Consider the following 13272-nt stretch of genomic DNA (forward strand, 5'->3'; position numbering starts at 1 on the left):
AGCCTGTCTGGCTCCTGCACGGTGCGGATGTTGCAGCTGCGGTTCAGGAGGGCAGCAGCAGCCAGGGGACATCCCTGTCCCCACGGCCGTCCCCAAGCAAAGGGGCCAGCGTGTTGCAAGGCTGCAGCAAGGTGGGCGAGCCCTCGGTGTTGCGGTGTGTGGCTGTGCCAGGCTGCACCATGCTGGCCATGCTGTGCCACACTGCAGTGGCTGTGCTGTGCCGGGCTGCACGATGCTGTGCCAGGCTGCACGACGCTGTGCCGGGCTGCACGATGCTGTGCCAGGCTGCATCGTGCTGTGCCAGGCTGCATGACACTGTGCCAGGCTGCACCGTGCTGTGCCTAAGCTGTCCCCATGTTGCACTGGCCATGCTGTGCCAGCTGCACCATACCGCACTGCACTTCCCACGCCGTCCTGCGCTACGCTGTGTTGCATCGTGCCGGCCATGCCATCCTGGCCTGCGTCATGCTGGCTCTGCCATGCTGGCTTGCCAGCGCAGTGCTGCAACTTGGCAGCCATGCCGTGCCATGCCATGCCGTGCCGTTCCACGCCACACCATGCCATGCCATGCCGTGCTGTTCCATGCCATGCCATGCCATGCCATGCCGTGCTGTTCCATGCCATGCCATGCCATGCCGTGCTGTTCCACGCAATGCCATGCCATGCTGTGCTGTTCCACGCCATGCCATGCCATGCCGTGCTGGCTATGCTGTGCCTTGCTGCACAGCGCTGCCTGTGCCAAACTGCGCCCCTGACAGCTGTGCCGTGCCACGCTGTGCTGCCCATGCCGTGCCGCACCATGCTGCCCGTGCCAAGGTGCACCATGCCAGCCGTGCCGTGCCGTGCTGCACCGTGCTGGTCCTGCTGTGCCTCGTGCTGCACGGCTCTGCCCGTGCCGAGCTGCACCGCACCGAGCCCTCGCAGTGAGGAAGTGAAGCTGGTGTGAAGGGGAGGTTGTTGGAAAGTCAGACCGGAATGGCTGATAGGGAAGGCAGTCGGGTTTGGTCGCAGATGGTTCCTGCTGGGGAAGGACGGGGGTGCAGCTGCCTGGCCCCCCCCACCCGCAGCACTATCACTGCCTGGCAGCTGTCACCTTCCCCCCTGCCATGGGACACGGCTCTGCTGCCACCTCGGCCAACACGTGAACGGCCCTCGCGGCAGGGCAGGCGCCGCGCGGGCAGGACGTCCCGCACCCCGCTGAACCCCACCGGTGCTCAGCATCTCCCTCCCCGGCTTCTGCACCGACACGTGGGAGCGGGCTGGCTGCGCCGGCTGCTGCAAGGCTCGCGGCACCGGGGTGCTGACACCCATCCTCCCTTGGGATGCCCGGGGGACCCCCCAAGCTGGACAGCCACCCCTCCTGGGCCAGGACAGCGGGCAGGACCGGCCAAGGTAAGGCCGAGGCAGCGGTGGGAGGAAGGCGGTGGGTGGCCATGGCCGTGCCGTGTGCCGTGTGCCGTGCCGTGGTGCAGGTGGCTCACCCCAATGTCAAACACAGCCTCGGGCGGGCAGGTGCTCCCCAAGGGCGGTGAGTGGCCGATGCCCATCGGTGCATCCCCGCAGGGACCGGCCAGTGGGAGCGGGGACCCGGGGCACGGCCGAGCCCATGGCACCAGCACCATGGGGCACGGAGGGCTCACCGGCACAAGGACCCGCTTGCAGCCTGCTCTGCAATTAACCTTTCCACAATGAGTAATCAGCCATGGTTAGGTTTTATTTTCAGGGTTTAAATACTCTATTTGCTGGTGTTTTCACTCATTCTCGAGTCAGCAGCTCACATGTGACTTGGGAGCATGTTCCCACGCTTGCTCCCTGGCAGCAGTCGGATCCTGCGTGCAGCAGGTCTGTGCCACCGGGGTCAGGATCTGACCCCACGGGCTCTCCGGGTGCTTACGTTCATTTGCAGCGTGGCAGCATCGAGGCTCCGCATGGCCGGGGCATCCCGCGGTCCCGTGGCAGAGCATCCCCCCGGCACCGGCACGGCCGCACACGGGGCGAGGGGCACCCCACAGCCTGGCCTTGCCTGAGGGGCTGCAGCAGCTCTGGGGGTGCCTGGGGGGCTCCTGCTGGGACAGGACAGCGGCTGCCGGCTGAGTCCCCAGCGTTCGTCTGCCCTGACCAAACAATACTGGCCCTCTGCCTCGCTTCCCCTCGCACACCCCTCTCCTCGCTGGCAGCCCCGTGGCACCGTGCTCCGGCCACAGCCCCCTGCCCCGCTGCCCGCTCTTGGCACCCATCCTGCGGGTCAGGGACGCGGCGAGGACGGGCTCGAGGGCAGGGTTTGGGGTGCACCCCGGGTGCTGCCCCCATCGTGCTGTGCTGGTTCCCTGCGGGTGGGAGCTGCGCTGGGGTCCCTGTCCCCAGACCCGCCGCCCGCAGCAGCATTCGGTGCATCCCGGTGAGGGGCACCCGCCGATAAGGCGCCGGGGTCCGGGTGGGCACAGGCTGCAGCAAGGGGAGCTGGGCAGATTGCTGCAGGCTCGCCGAGCTGCCGGTTAGGAGCTTGGCAGGAGGAATGTTTGTTGGCCGAATATCTCTGCAAACTTCCTGATTTCCTTGCGGCCGGCGAGGCAGCGATAGGGCTGGCGAGGCCGTTGCCTGCCCCGTGCTCCGGCTTCGGCGCAGAGAGCTGTTATCTCCGATGCGCAGCGGGCAGGGAAGAGGTGGAGAAAGGGAAATGAAATACAACAGAGGTGGCACATTTTTTGCTCTTGATAACAAACCTTGCTTTTAGCCTGGGAACTTGGAAACGATGCAGGTGGCCAGAGACAGCCGCAACATCCCCCGCTGCTGCGGCGCATCTGGACCTGGTAACGGATCCCAGACCTCCGCACCACGAGGCCGTGGCTCCCGACGGCACGGCATGGATCGGCGCCGACCTCCACGTGGCCAGAGCCCGGTGCTGGGGCATTTTGGCCTCAGTGGTTTCTTAAAGCAGCCTGAGGACTTTGCTCCCGGGCCGAGCCGTGTACCGGGGTGAAGGCAGGCTGCGCTGCACCGCCTCCCGCTAGCTCCCGTTCATTTTTGCAGGGATGCGAGGTGTTGGAAGGGAAGTGCAATGCAAGCTAATTAAATTCCCACCATTAAAGAGCCCTGTGCAGGCAGTTGCAGCCTGCGGGATGGGGAGGGCTGGCAAGCAGCCGGGTACCCCTGGTTTGCGGGGGCAGAAGGGGAGTGTGAACCCGCTGTTAACCCCACCGGGGCTGCCCGCCGGGCGAGGGGCAGGGAGAACGGCCGTGGCGCCATGGCGGGGCTGAAGAGATGCTCTCACCTCCCCAGGCCTTGGCATTGCACGGAGGTCTCGCATCCCCGGGCAGTGTTAGGTGCCAGGCCCCCAGGACGTGGCTCAGCACTGCTGTTCCCCCTGCCCAGCCCTGGAAAAGGGAGCGGTGCCGTGGAGACGGGAGCTGCCCAGGTGAGGGACCAGGGGAGCCGGAGGGACCTTCTGCACCGTGGCGGGGTGCGTGGCCTTCCCGGAGTGCTGTGCTCGCCGGGGCAGCTCGGGGGATTTTGCTCAGCGTCTCCTGGCGAATTCCCACCGGCCAAGGACGAGGCTGGCAGGACTTGCCGCCGGTGCTGCTGCTGGGTGCTGCTCCCATGGGGGGGTCAGCAGCGTCTCCACGCACCCCAAAGCACCAGCTCCTGGAGGCAGGGTGGCACGTGGCAGTCTCTGCTTCGAAATTAAAATGGTTTCCGGACTCCCTGTGGCAAAGAAAAGCTGGAAACTTGGCCCCCAGCAGCCCCAAAACCTTAAAGCACCCAGAGGAATGGTGCCATATCCCAAAGTCTCCCAGTATTTAAGCCAAGCTGGTGATTTTTCGGAGCCTGCAGCGTAGGACAAGCAGAGATGATAAGCAGTAGGGGCCGGTTTCCCTTCGCATGCCACGAAGCAGGAACGAATCTGTCAGCCAGGAAAACAGGATTTTTTTTTTTTTTCCTTTTAATGTTCATAGAAGTTGTGCAAAAGCCACAAAGCACCCAGGTCTGCTTCCCGGCGGCGACGGCCGGGGGGCTGCTCCTCCCAGCCCTCAGCCGAGGAAGCGAGGGGCCCGGGGTGGCTGCGGGGCGGGTGGCCCCGAGGTCGGGGACCCCCACGAGCAGGCGAGGAGGGAAGCCAGGCGCAAATGAACCCCCTTTCTTCAGAAAGGCTGACACTTCCTGTCGAGCAGATGTCATCGCAGCGGATGCAGCTGCAGCGGGCGATAGCCGGCGGGCGGGCGAGCCGTCTCCCCCGGCCACTGGCTCCCCACCAGCCCTTATCTCCCCCGTGCATTCCCCGATGAATTAATGTGCGGGGAAATGCAGCGCCAGCCGGGGCTCCTGCTGCAAGAAAAATGCCAAGGGAAGAGCACCGGGGGCTGCAGTCCAACTCCCGGCACTCGCTCCGGGCTGGATTTAGGCACTGAGATTCAGACCACCACGTCCACGCACGCAGCCGGGGCAATGGGACCATCCGTGGTCACACTGACCCTTCCCAGCCCGGCAGGTCCCTGCCCCGAGCACGGCATCCCCGCGGGGACGCTCTGAGCACACGTGTCCTTGTGCAAAACGGGGATCTCGCCAGCGGTGCGGGGCTTTGCATCGCTGCGGCTGCTTGCGAGCACCCGGCCTCACGCTGTCCCCAAGCTCTGCTCGGCGCTGTGCCGGGAAGGGACCGCTGGCACGGCCATGTCTAGTGAGGACCGCAGAGAAGCACCTGGGGATGCTCCCCTCCCCGGGAGGGAGCAGACAGAGATCGAGAAACCCAGAGGGACAGACAGACACACTGGGGGTGACACAGGAAACCTGTGGCACGCCAGGGGCTGAGCACCGGCACGGCTCGGTGCCTTTGCCTCCAGACAAGCCTCCTGCGAGCGCCGGGTCACGGCAGGACCCCTGGCACGAGGCGGCGGAGCGGCTGCGGGAGCCCACGGGTGCTGCCTGCAGCGGGGCAGGTCTGCGCGGCTCCTGGCTGCGCGGCACGCTGGTGAGGGGATGATTCACCAGCGCGGTGAGGGGGAAGGTGTGATAAACCAACACCGTGGGCTTTTTTAAAAAGCCTGAGGCTTGCAAAGGGGGGATGCAGCCTGAATAGCAATCAGTTCTTACAGGCACGCTGGGAAGCGATGGGGCCGAGCGAGAGCCCGGGCTGCGGGAGCTCGGGAGAGCCGGGGAGAAGGGGAGCAGGGCAGCGCGGGTGGGAGGCAGGGTGAGGGGCTGAGCGAGAGCTACGGGGAGAGAGGCGGCGGGTCAGGACTGATGGTTTGGCACCCACGGGGCATCAAAAGGGACCCCAACACCGTGGTGGCTGCAAAGGCACGACTGGGGCACGGGGCTGGGGCTGCCCCGGCGGCAGCCCGAGCCAGCGGCACCCACCGCGTTGCCCCCGGTCTGCGTGCGCGGCCCCGATAGCGGGTGGGGGTCATGTGCACGGGCAGATACCGGGCCTGGATGGCGCGTGGCGGTGACCATTTCCTGCGAGGGTTGGTGCCCGTTGCCCTCATCCGCCCTCGGTGAGCACCTTATCTGCTGGCGCGTGCCGTGCCAGGCCCCGGTGGCCCCCCCTTGCCCCGGGCTGTGCCTCAGGGATCCCCTTTGCCTGGGGCAGGACCTCAGCAGCTCCCCAAGCCCGCCCCGCTGCAGCCTCTCGCCCCACGCACCCGGCAGGGCTGGAGGACATCCCTCCTCCCCGCGGGTCCTGTGAGCAGGAGTGACGGGTGATGGTACCGACACCCTTCCGTGGGACCAAGACACCCGTGGGAGTGGCGTCGGTGGGAGCGGGGAGGACAGGCAGCAGCGGGCGCAGGGCAGGATGCACAGCGGCAGGAGATGCCGGCTCCTTAAAACAAAGGGAGCGCAAATTGCCATAACACGTGCAGTCAATCCCTGCGCCGGGGCCGTTGCATGCTGCGCCATCAATCACGCGCCGGCGTGACCGACATCGAGTCATTACAGGAGTTTCCACCTTCTCTGCCGGGTGGGAACCTGGCGGGGCCCCATCCTGCCCCGGCTCCAGATTTGCCAGGGGAAGGACTGCCAGGCCCTGGGCTGGGACGGATCCAGGCAGGCTATCAGGCCTTGGCAGGCCCTTATCTCCCGGCCCGGCCGTTGCTTTCCCACCGCAGCGGAGCGGGGCTGCCGGCCCTGCCGAAGTGGGGCTGGTCCCATCGTCTGCCCCGCTGCGCCGCATCCATCCCATGGACCCAGGGAGCTGAGGGGATGGGGGATGTTTCCCCACCAGCACTGACCCCAGGGATGTCAGACCCCCCTCCGTAACACCCGTGGGACCCACGCGTGCGGTGGACAAGCGGTCGTGGGGCGCAGGGTTGGGCAGGGAGCGAGCTGGGGGGGGGCACGAAGGGGTTAACCCGGGGAAGTTCTCGGGCTCACTCTCGGCAATGATTTAAACCAGACAGAAAGGTTCTGTCATCCATCACGCTAACAGCCAGATCATTGTGTTTTAAAGTGTCTGTAATTGCAGCAATACAGAGACTGGGAGAGAGATAAAGGCTGGGAAGATGCAAATGCCGAGGGGAAGCACCAGCCCCCCGCACCCAGCGGGGAGAAACCCGGGAGCCCTGGGGCCAGCCCTGCCCCAGCGGGGACAGGCATGGGACAGGGATGGGACAGGGATGGGGACAGGGATGGGACAGGGATAGGGACAGGGATGGGACAGGCATGGGACAGGGATGGGGACAGCTGGAGGGTGGCCCAGGCGTCCTCCTGCCTGCCCCAGCTCGGCTACGGCACAGGGCGGGTGCTGGGGCGTCCCCGCTGCAGGTGGGAGCACCCACAAACAGAGCAAGCCAACAAAACCAGGGACAGGCGTGGGCAGGGAAGGGTCCAGAGCAAGTGCTGGACTCCATCTGCTTTACTCAAAATATTCTTTATATTACCTTTATCTTGCAGCAGCCAGCTCCCTCGTTACCCCCAGCTTAGCTCCAAGTGGCACTTCTGTCCCCATCTCCTCTCTGTTGGGATCCAGGGATCCCTGGGGACCGTGTGCGAAGGCTGGTGAGATCCTACCCCAAGCATGCAAGGAGGCAGCGTGGGCACGGGCACGGCCATGGCCACGGCCACCCTGGTGCCCGGGCTTTGTCCTGGCAGCCGAGGCCACGTGCAAGCACGCCGGCAGGGAATTATTAACATTCAGACGAGGCCCGCCGAATAAAGCGAGCTAACACAAATGTTTATTTTCACAGTAGTGAATTATGACTTCAATAGACCAAAATTACAGGCTGCGCGCGCGGAATAGAAACGAAGCAGACCCCGCCACCCAAACGCCGCCGGGGGGGACGCGGCGTGGCTCCCTCCTGCCCGCGCTGTCCCACGCGTGCTGCAGTGCCGCTGCCTGCCTGTCCTGCCCGCGGACGGGCAGCTCTTGCCTGCACCGTGGACCTGGCAGGGCGGCTGTGCCTGGCTCCATCCGCCGCCGCTGCAAAGACCCCGTGGGCTCAGAGCTGCCCGTGGGCTCAGAGCTGCCCGGCTCGGCCTCAGCTCAACCCCTGTGGCTGGTGCCAGGGATCTGATAGCATCCTTCAGCTGCACCCCAAATTAACCAGGAGCTGTAGAGGTTGTGGCTTTTCCTGGCAGGTCCCTGCGAGGTGCCCAGGGGTGTCAGCAGGTCGCTGGGGATGGGTTTGCAGCGTATTCAATGGCTTGCCCCGCGTCGGGGTGGATGTGTGGGACAGCCTGTCTGGCCAAGAGAGTGGTCACCCCCGCAGTCGAGTCCCTGCTCTCCCGGTGAGCGGCCAAACACAGCGGCAGAGCCCAAAGGAGCCCTGTGCTGGCACCCCAGAAACCCGGGGCTCTGCCTCGGGAGCGTTCTCAGGCTGCCTCAGTGACGCTGGTGCTCTGCGATGCCTCGACATGTGCGCCGGCGGGGGACTGTGCTGTGCACCGTGTGTCCAAATGCACACACACCCCCCCCGCCGGCATTTGCATGTGCCAGCCAGGGCTGCCTATGCAAAGCGGGGGGGGCAGCGGGGCGGGCGTGCAGCTGTGCACGGGGGCGGATTTTCCTCCGCTGCTTGTGGGCCCTTGCTGGTGGGGATGTGCTGGTGGGGCCATGACACTCACCCGGGAGAGGCTGCTCGAGAAAGGTCCCGTAGGGAATAAGGGCAGCGCAGGAGGGGGCAGGAACGGGGACAAGCCCAGCGCTTTGGTCTGGGAAGTGCAGGCAGAGCAGGCAGGCAGCGCATGCAGGATGCAGAGCAGCAGGGTGCGTGGTGCCGCCCAGACGCTGCGCAGCGTGCGCACACCGTGCCAGCCAGTGCGGGGACAAAAACTTCTGGGGTGGGCACAGACCTGTTCGTCTCACTGAAGCAGGGCAGGACACGGGAGCAAGCCGGGCAAAATGGGAGCTGGAGGTCAGGATGGCTGGGAGCGGGGTGGAGGGGGCTGCGACCCCGTCAGCGGGGTGATGCGGGAGGGAGCTTGGCTGTGCAGTGACCATGCAACGATCATTTACTGGCCATGCAACGATCATTTACTGGCCATGCAACGGTCGTGCGGTGGCCGTGCAGCAGTTGTGTAGCGGCAGCACAACGGCCACGCGGTGCCTATGCAGTGACCACGCAGTGGCGGTGCATCAGTCACGCCAGGGCCACGCACCGCCTGTACAGTGGCCGTGCAGCGGTTCTGCCCAGCACCCCGGCAGCGGTTGTACAACAGCCGTGCGGCGGTGACCAGCCGGGTCAGGGTTTCTGCGGTCCCCAGCACCCAAGCCCTGGGAAGCAAGTGAGGATGAGTTATACAACAACCATACGGGTGGCAAAGGCTCCGCACAGCAACTCGTAGAGGGAAGGCAGCTGCCAAGCAGAGTAATCACGCGAAGAGGCAGGGCTTCGGCTCGCAGGGCTTGCGTTACCCGGCACACAAGCAAGCAACAACATTGTAGTAGGACTGGGGGCAGGGGAGGGAAATTTTTAATGCTCCCCCCAGCTGGCACGGGGCGTGCAGGAAGGGCACACCAGCCGTCCGGTGTGGGCAGGCGCTGCCCCGAACGCGCACCCCGTTGCCGTGCACTGTGTGGGAGGAAAGGCCGTGCTGGCATTCCCGTGGTGCCGGCGCGGCGCAGCCACCCTAGGGAGCTCTGCCAAGGCCAAGTGGGGTGGGGGGCACCCTGAAGCCAGGCTGAGACGGGTGTGTGGACTGTGGGGTGCCAATGGGGGCTGTGCCCGTGGCATTTCTGTCTGCACGTGTCACTGCTCCTATTGCAACACTGGCCCCCATGCCTCCAGAGAGGGAAGCAGAGCAACCACAGCTCGAGCCCCCGCAGCCCCCAGCCCCTTGCAAACACCCCCACCCCGCTCCAGCCCTTGCAAGTCCCAGCCCCTTGGCTGTTCCCACGGCCCCAGAGCAGCCCTGGCCCTGTCCCCTTGCTGTCACCCCACCCCTGGTAAAACACTGCCTGCCCCTCGCAGCCCTTCAAACCATATGCAGCCCCCAACCCGTGCGGCCCCCCGGCTTTGCAACCGTCAGTCTTCAGCACCCCCAACCCCTTGTGAACCCTGAACCTTTTGCAAACCCCAGCCCCCCTTCAGCCCCCAAACCCCCTGCACGGCCCCCCAGCCCCAGTGCACCCTCCGCAGCCCCCCGGTGCCGTGCAGTCCCATGTCCCCATTTAGCCCCCAAACCCCGTGCACCCCCTGCACGGCCCGCCAGTCCCCGGGCAGTCCTCAGCCCCTGTGCACCCCCCGTGTCCCCGGGCAGCCCCCCGGGGCCGTGCAGCCCCTCGGTGCCGGGCAGCCCCGTGTTCCCGTGCAGCCCCCCAGGGCCGGGCAGCCCCGTGTTCCCGGGCAGCCCCCCCGGGGCCGTGCAGCCCCCCGATGCCGGGCAGCCCCCCGGTGCCGGGCAGCCCCGTGTTCCCGGGCAGCCCCCCCGGGGCCGTGCAGCCCCCCGGTGCCGGGCAGCCCCGTGTTCCCGGGCAGCCCCGTGCTCCCGGGCAGCCCCCCCGGGGCCGTGCAGCCCCCCGATGCCGGGCAGCCCCCCGGTGCCGGGCAGCCCCGTGTTCCCGGGCAGCCCCGTGCTCCCGTCCATCCCGGTGCCCCCTCCCCGGCCGCGCACCCCGGGGGCCCCGCTCCGGTGGCGGTGGCGGCGGCGGGGCGCCCCCTGCCGGGCGCGGTGGAGGCACCGTCTAAGGCAGCGGCGCGGGCGGGCGGCGCTCACTCCGGGGCGGGCGGGCGGCGCGGCGGCGGCAGCGGGCGCTGCGGGCGGCCCGGCCCGGCACGGAGCGCGGCCGCGGGCGCCCCATGGCCGCGACGCGGCGCCGGAGGATGCGCCGCCGGGCAGCGCGTAGGGGGTGAACGGGAACCCGCGGATTTACCGGCTTCTCAGCGCCGCGCCCCCCCCCCCCCCCCCCGCCCTCCCCCGCTCTCCGGTGCACCCCCTCTCCGGGGCGGGGGGGAAGCGCCCCGACCCCCGGGCTGGCGGCCCCCGGCGGCCCCGGGCGCGGCGAGCGGCGGCGGGCAGGTGCCGGGGGCAGCCGCCGCCGCGGGGCCGCGCTCCGCCCGCGCCGGCCTTAACCGGGCCGGGGCCGCCGCCGCCGGGGGCCGCTGCCGGCTCTGCCCGTTCCTGCCAGCCCCTGCCTTGGGACTTACCTCACGCCTCCGCCACACCTCAGGACGGTAAGTACCGTCCGCGGCCGGGAACCGGGACGGGGAGGCTGCCGGTGCCCGGGGAGGCTCCCGGGGAAGAGGGGCTGGGGAGGCTCCCGGTGCCCGGGGGATGCTCCCGGGGAAGAGGGGCTGGGGAGGCTCCCGGTGCCCCGGGGGATGGTCCCGGGGAAGAGGGGCTGGGGAGGCTCCCGGTGCCCGGGGGATGCTCCCGGTGCGCAGGAGTCGGGGACGCTCCCGGTGCCCGGGGGACGCTCCCGAAGCGCGGCGGTCGGGGATGCTCCCTGTGTCGGGGACGCTGCCGGTGCCCGACCAGCGCGGTTCCCCGCCGCCGCGGTCTCGCCGGCCCCGTGCCTGGCCGCCCCCGGGACGCGGAGCGGGGCAGAGCGAGCGGGCACCGGAGCCGCCGTCCGTGCAGCGGGCAGCGCTCGGAGCGGTTCCTCCACCGGAGGGAGGGCGGGAACGGTCTGCCGCGACCGTGGGCCCCGCTCCCACGCACCGCGCTCAAGCAGGAGCGGCGGGATACGGACCCCCCCCCTCTCCTGCCGCGGCGGGGCCGGGGCTTTGCCTGCGCTCCCCTCCCCGTTCCCGGCAGCTGCTTTCCGAGAGCCGGGGCGGCCCAGCATCCCCGGGAGCCCACGCGAGTTTGTGCCCCCACCCCCGCAGTGACTCCCGACATCTGTCCGTCGGGAAAAGTCGTTTTCATCCCTGCATCCCTCCTCCTCGGAGCGCCAACCCGCCGGCTCCACATCCCGCTCCGGCCGCTGCCGATTTAGAGATGGAGCCGCGTTTCGTGGCGAGGAGGAGCTGATCCACTCGGGAGAGTTTGTGGGAGGAAACCCAGGGCTGGTTTGGGAAGTTCCAGCTACAGCAGCATAATTCTGCGTTTTCACGCGAGGACGCGGGTCCGTGCCAGCGATGCACGCCGTGTCCTCGCGTGTGCCGGGGGACAGTTGTGTTGGATGCGGATTTGGGAAGGAAGGCTGGCTCGGGGAGCCTCCAGCTCTCTGCCTCGGCGCTGCCCGGCTTCTGATCCTCGCAGCCATTAATCACCGTCCAGCTCCTTCGGCGGTGGCCTGGCTTTGCTAAGGGGATGCTCTCAGCGTAGCGATGGAGTGAGGCTGGCACCGCGCTCCTCTGGGGCTCCTCCGTGACGCTGGGCCGGGGCACGGCCACCTCTCCCCGTCGCTCCCCCGCGCAGCCCTCGCCGCTGGATGGTGCCTTCGGATACTGCAGAGCGTTTGTTTCTCTGGTTAAACGCACCTTTTGTTGGATTTCTTTTTTCCCTCTATTAGCCAAGAAAAACTTTGCAACTTTCCTTCGCTTTCAGAGAAGAGCTGCTGCTGCTGGGTTTCATTTTGGTTTTTTAATTTGAGGTCACGTGCACGTTGGCAGTGTCTTTGAATCTAAGCGATGGTCTCGTCTCTAGCTTAGAAAGAGCTTTTGAGCTCTTCCCTCTGTTGTTTTCTCTCTGTTCAGGAACAAAGAGATTTTTCTGCCTTTAATTAAAAGGAATATTAATTCTCCGCTCCTTTGTCGAGCGACTTGAAGACACTCTGCAAACGTCTGTCTGCTCAGCACCGCGGTGGGGTGAGCTCTGCTATGGTACGGGGCATGGAGATATGGGGGGAACCATCCCAAAACCCCACGGCAAGCGCGGAGCAGCAGCCGGGGAGGATGCTGACAGCCCCGGCGCCCGCGGTCCTCGGCTGAGGAGCCCCACGGGGCCGAGCTGCCACCCGGGGCGGGCGCTTGGGTCTCTGGAGGCGGATAAGGCAGGTCCCCGCACGGCGTGTTTCCTCGCAGGGAGAAGTTTTGAGCGTTGCTTTTGCTGTGGTTGGGGAGGCAAGCGGAGATGAACTTGGCTGTGCGAAGGGATTTTTCCCTGCCTGCTGCCTCCCGGCAGGCCCGGCCGGTGTCCGCGCTGGCAGGTAAGGTTTTACCCGGGGACGGCCAGCTGGCGGGTGTGTTTTGATTGAAAAAACGTGTGACTGCAGATGTTGGATTGTAGGGAGGAAAAGCCAAGATGTGTAGGGGGGAAAGGCTGTTCTCCCGTGGCGCTGGGTGCCGGCACGGGGTGGGTGCCGGGTTCGGGCAGGGTAGCAGCGAGGCCTCGTGTGGGTGCAGGATTTGCCTCTTACATCAGGAACTTCCAAGGTGCAGGATGGAAAAATACTCCGATGCTCGGCCCCGTTTTGGGTTGGGAGGGTCGAGCAGCCCCTCAGCCTCTGCTCGACGCTGCGGCACGCTCGGCGCCGCCGGGCTCAGGGGCAGCTCCGTGGGCACAGCCGGGGTGGGCTGCCCGCGGCCAGCGTGCCGGGGAACGGGGCTCTGGCAGGTCCCACGGGGGACCCCGGGGCTGGGGCTGGCGAGTCGCTGCTGACATCCCCCACGTACCTTCCCCAGATTTCTGCTTCTGCGCTACGGTCGCTTGCTGGTGTGGAAAACCCCAGGCAGGATCCGGGCGGCGTGGCTGCGCAGCGTCCGGCTTTGCTGTGGGAATTGGGTCTCGGCTCTGCTCGCTGCCGCCAGCCGGCTTAAATCCCCGGCACGGTCTAGAGGCGGTGTGGCTCCGTCCTCTGCCCCGCGGCCACCCGGGGAAGGGGTGCGGGGAGCTACAGGGTGCTACGGGACCCCCGGAGAGGAGAGGGACCCTGTGAATGTCTGGGTTTATGTC

At 67.0% G+C, this 13272-nt stretch overlaps 1 protein-coding gene across 6 annotated transcripts in view; it reads left to right on the plus strand.

Moving 5' to 3' along the window:
* The first annotated feature begins 1134 nt into the window (after positions 1 to 1134).
* Positions 1135 to 13272, plus strand: part of CBFA2T3 (CBFA2/RUNX1 partner transcriptional co-repressor 3) — a 29715-nt gene continuing 17577 nt past the window's right edge. Inside the window, exons 1-2 of one of the 6 annotated variants that reach the window (XM_075765370.1) lie at positions 11123 to 12200; positions 12402 to 12526. In XM_075765370.1, coding sequence (XP_075621485.1) covers positions 12451 to 12526 — 76 coding nt within the window. In that variant the 5' untranslated portion in view covers positions 11123 to 12200; positions 12402 to 12450. Of the gene's footprint in view, positions 1393 to 10300; positions 10608 to 11119; positions 12527 to 13272 lie in introns of those variants that run through there. The other 5 variants (XM_075765371.1, XM_075765373.1, XM_075765376.1 and 2 more) reach the window with 5 other exon arrangements.

The sequence above is a fragment of the Balearica regulorum genome, chromosome 13 (assembly GCF_011004875.1).
Source record: "Balearica regulorum gibbericeps isolate bBalReg1 chromosome 13, bBalReg1.pri, whole genome shotgun sequence".
Taxonomy (NCBI): Eukaryota; Metazoa; Chordata; class Aves; order Gruiformes; family Gruidae; genus Balearica; species Balearica regulorum.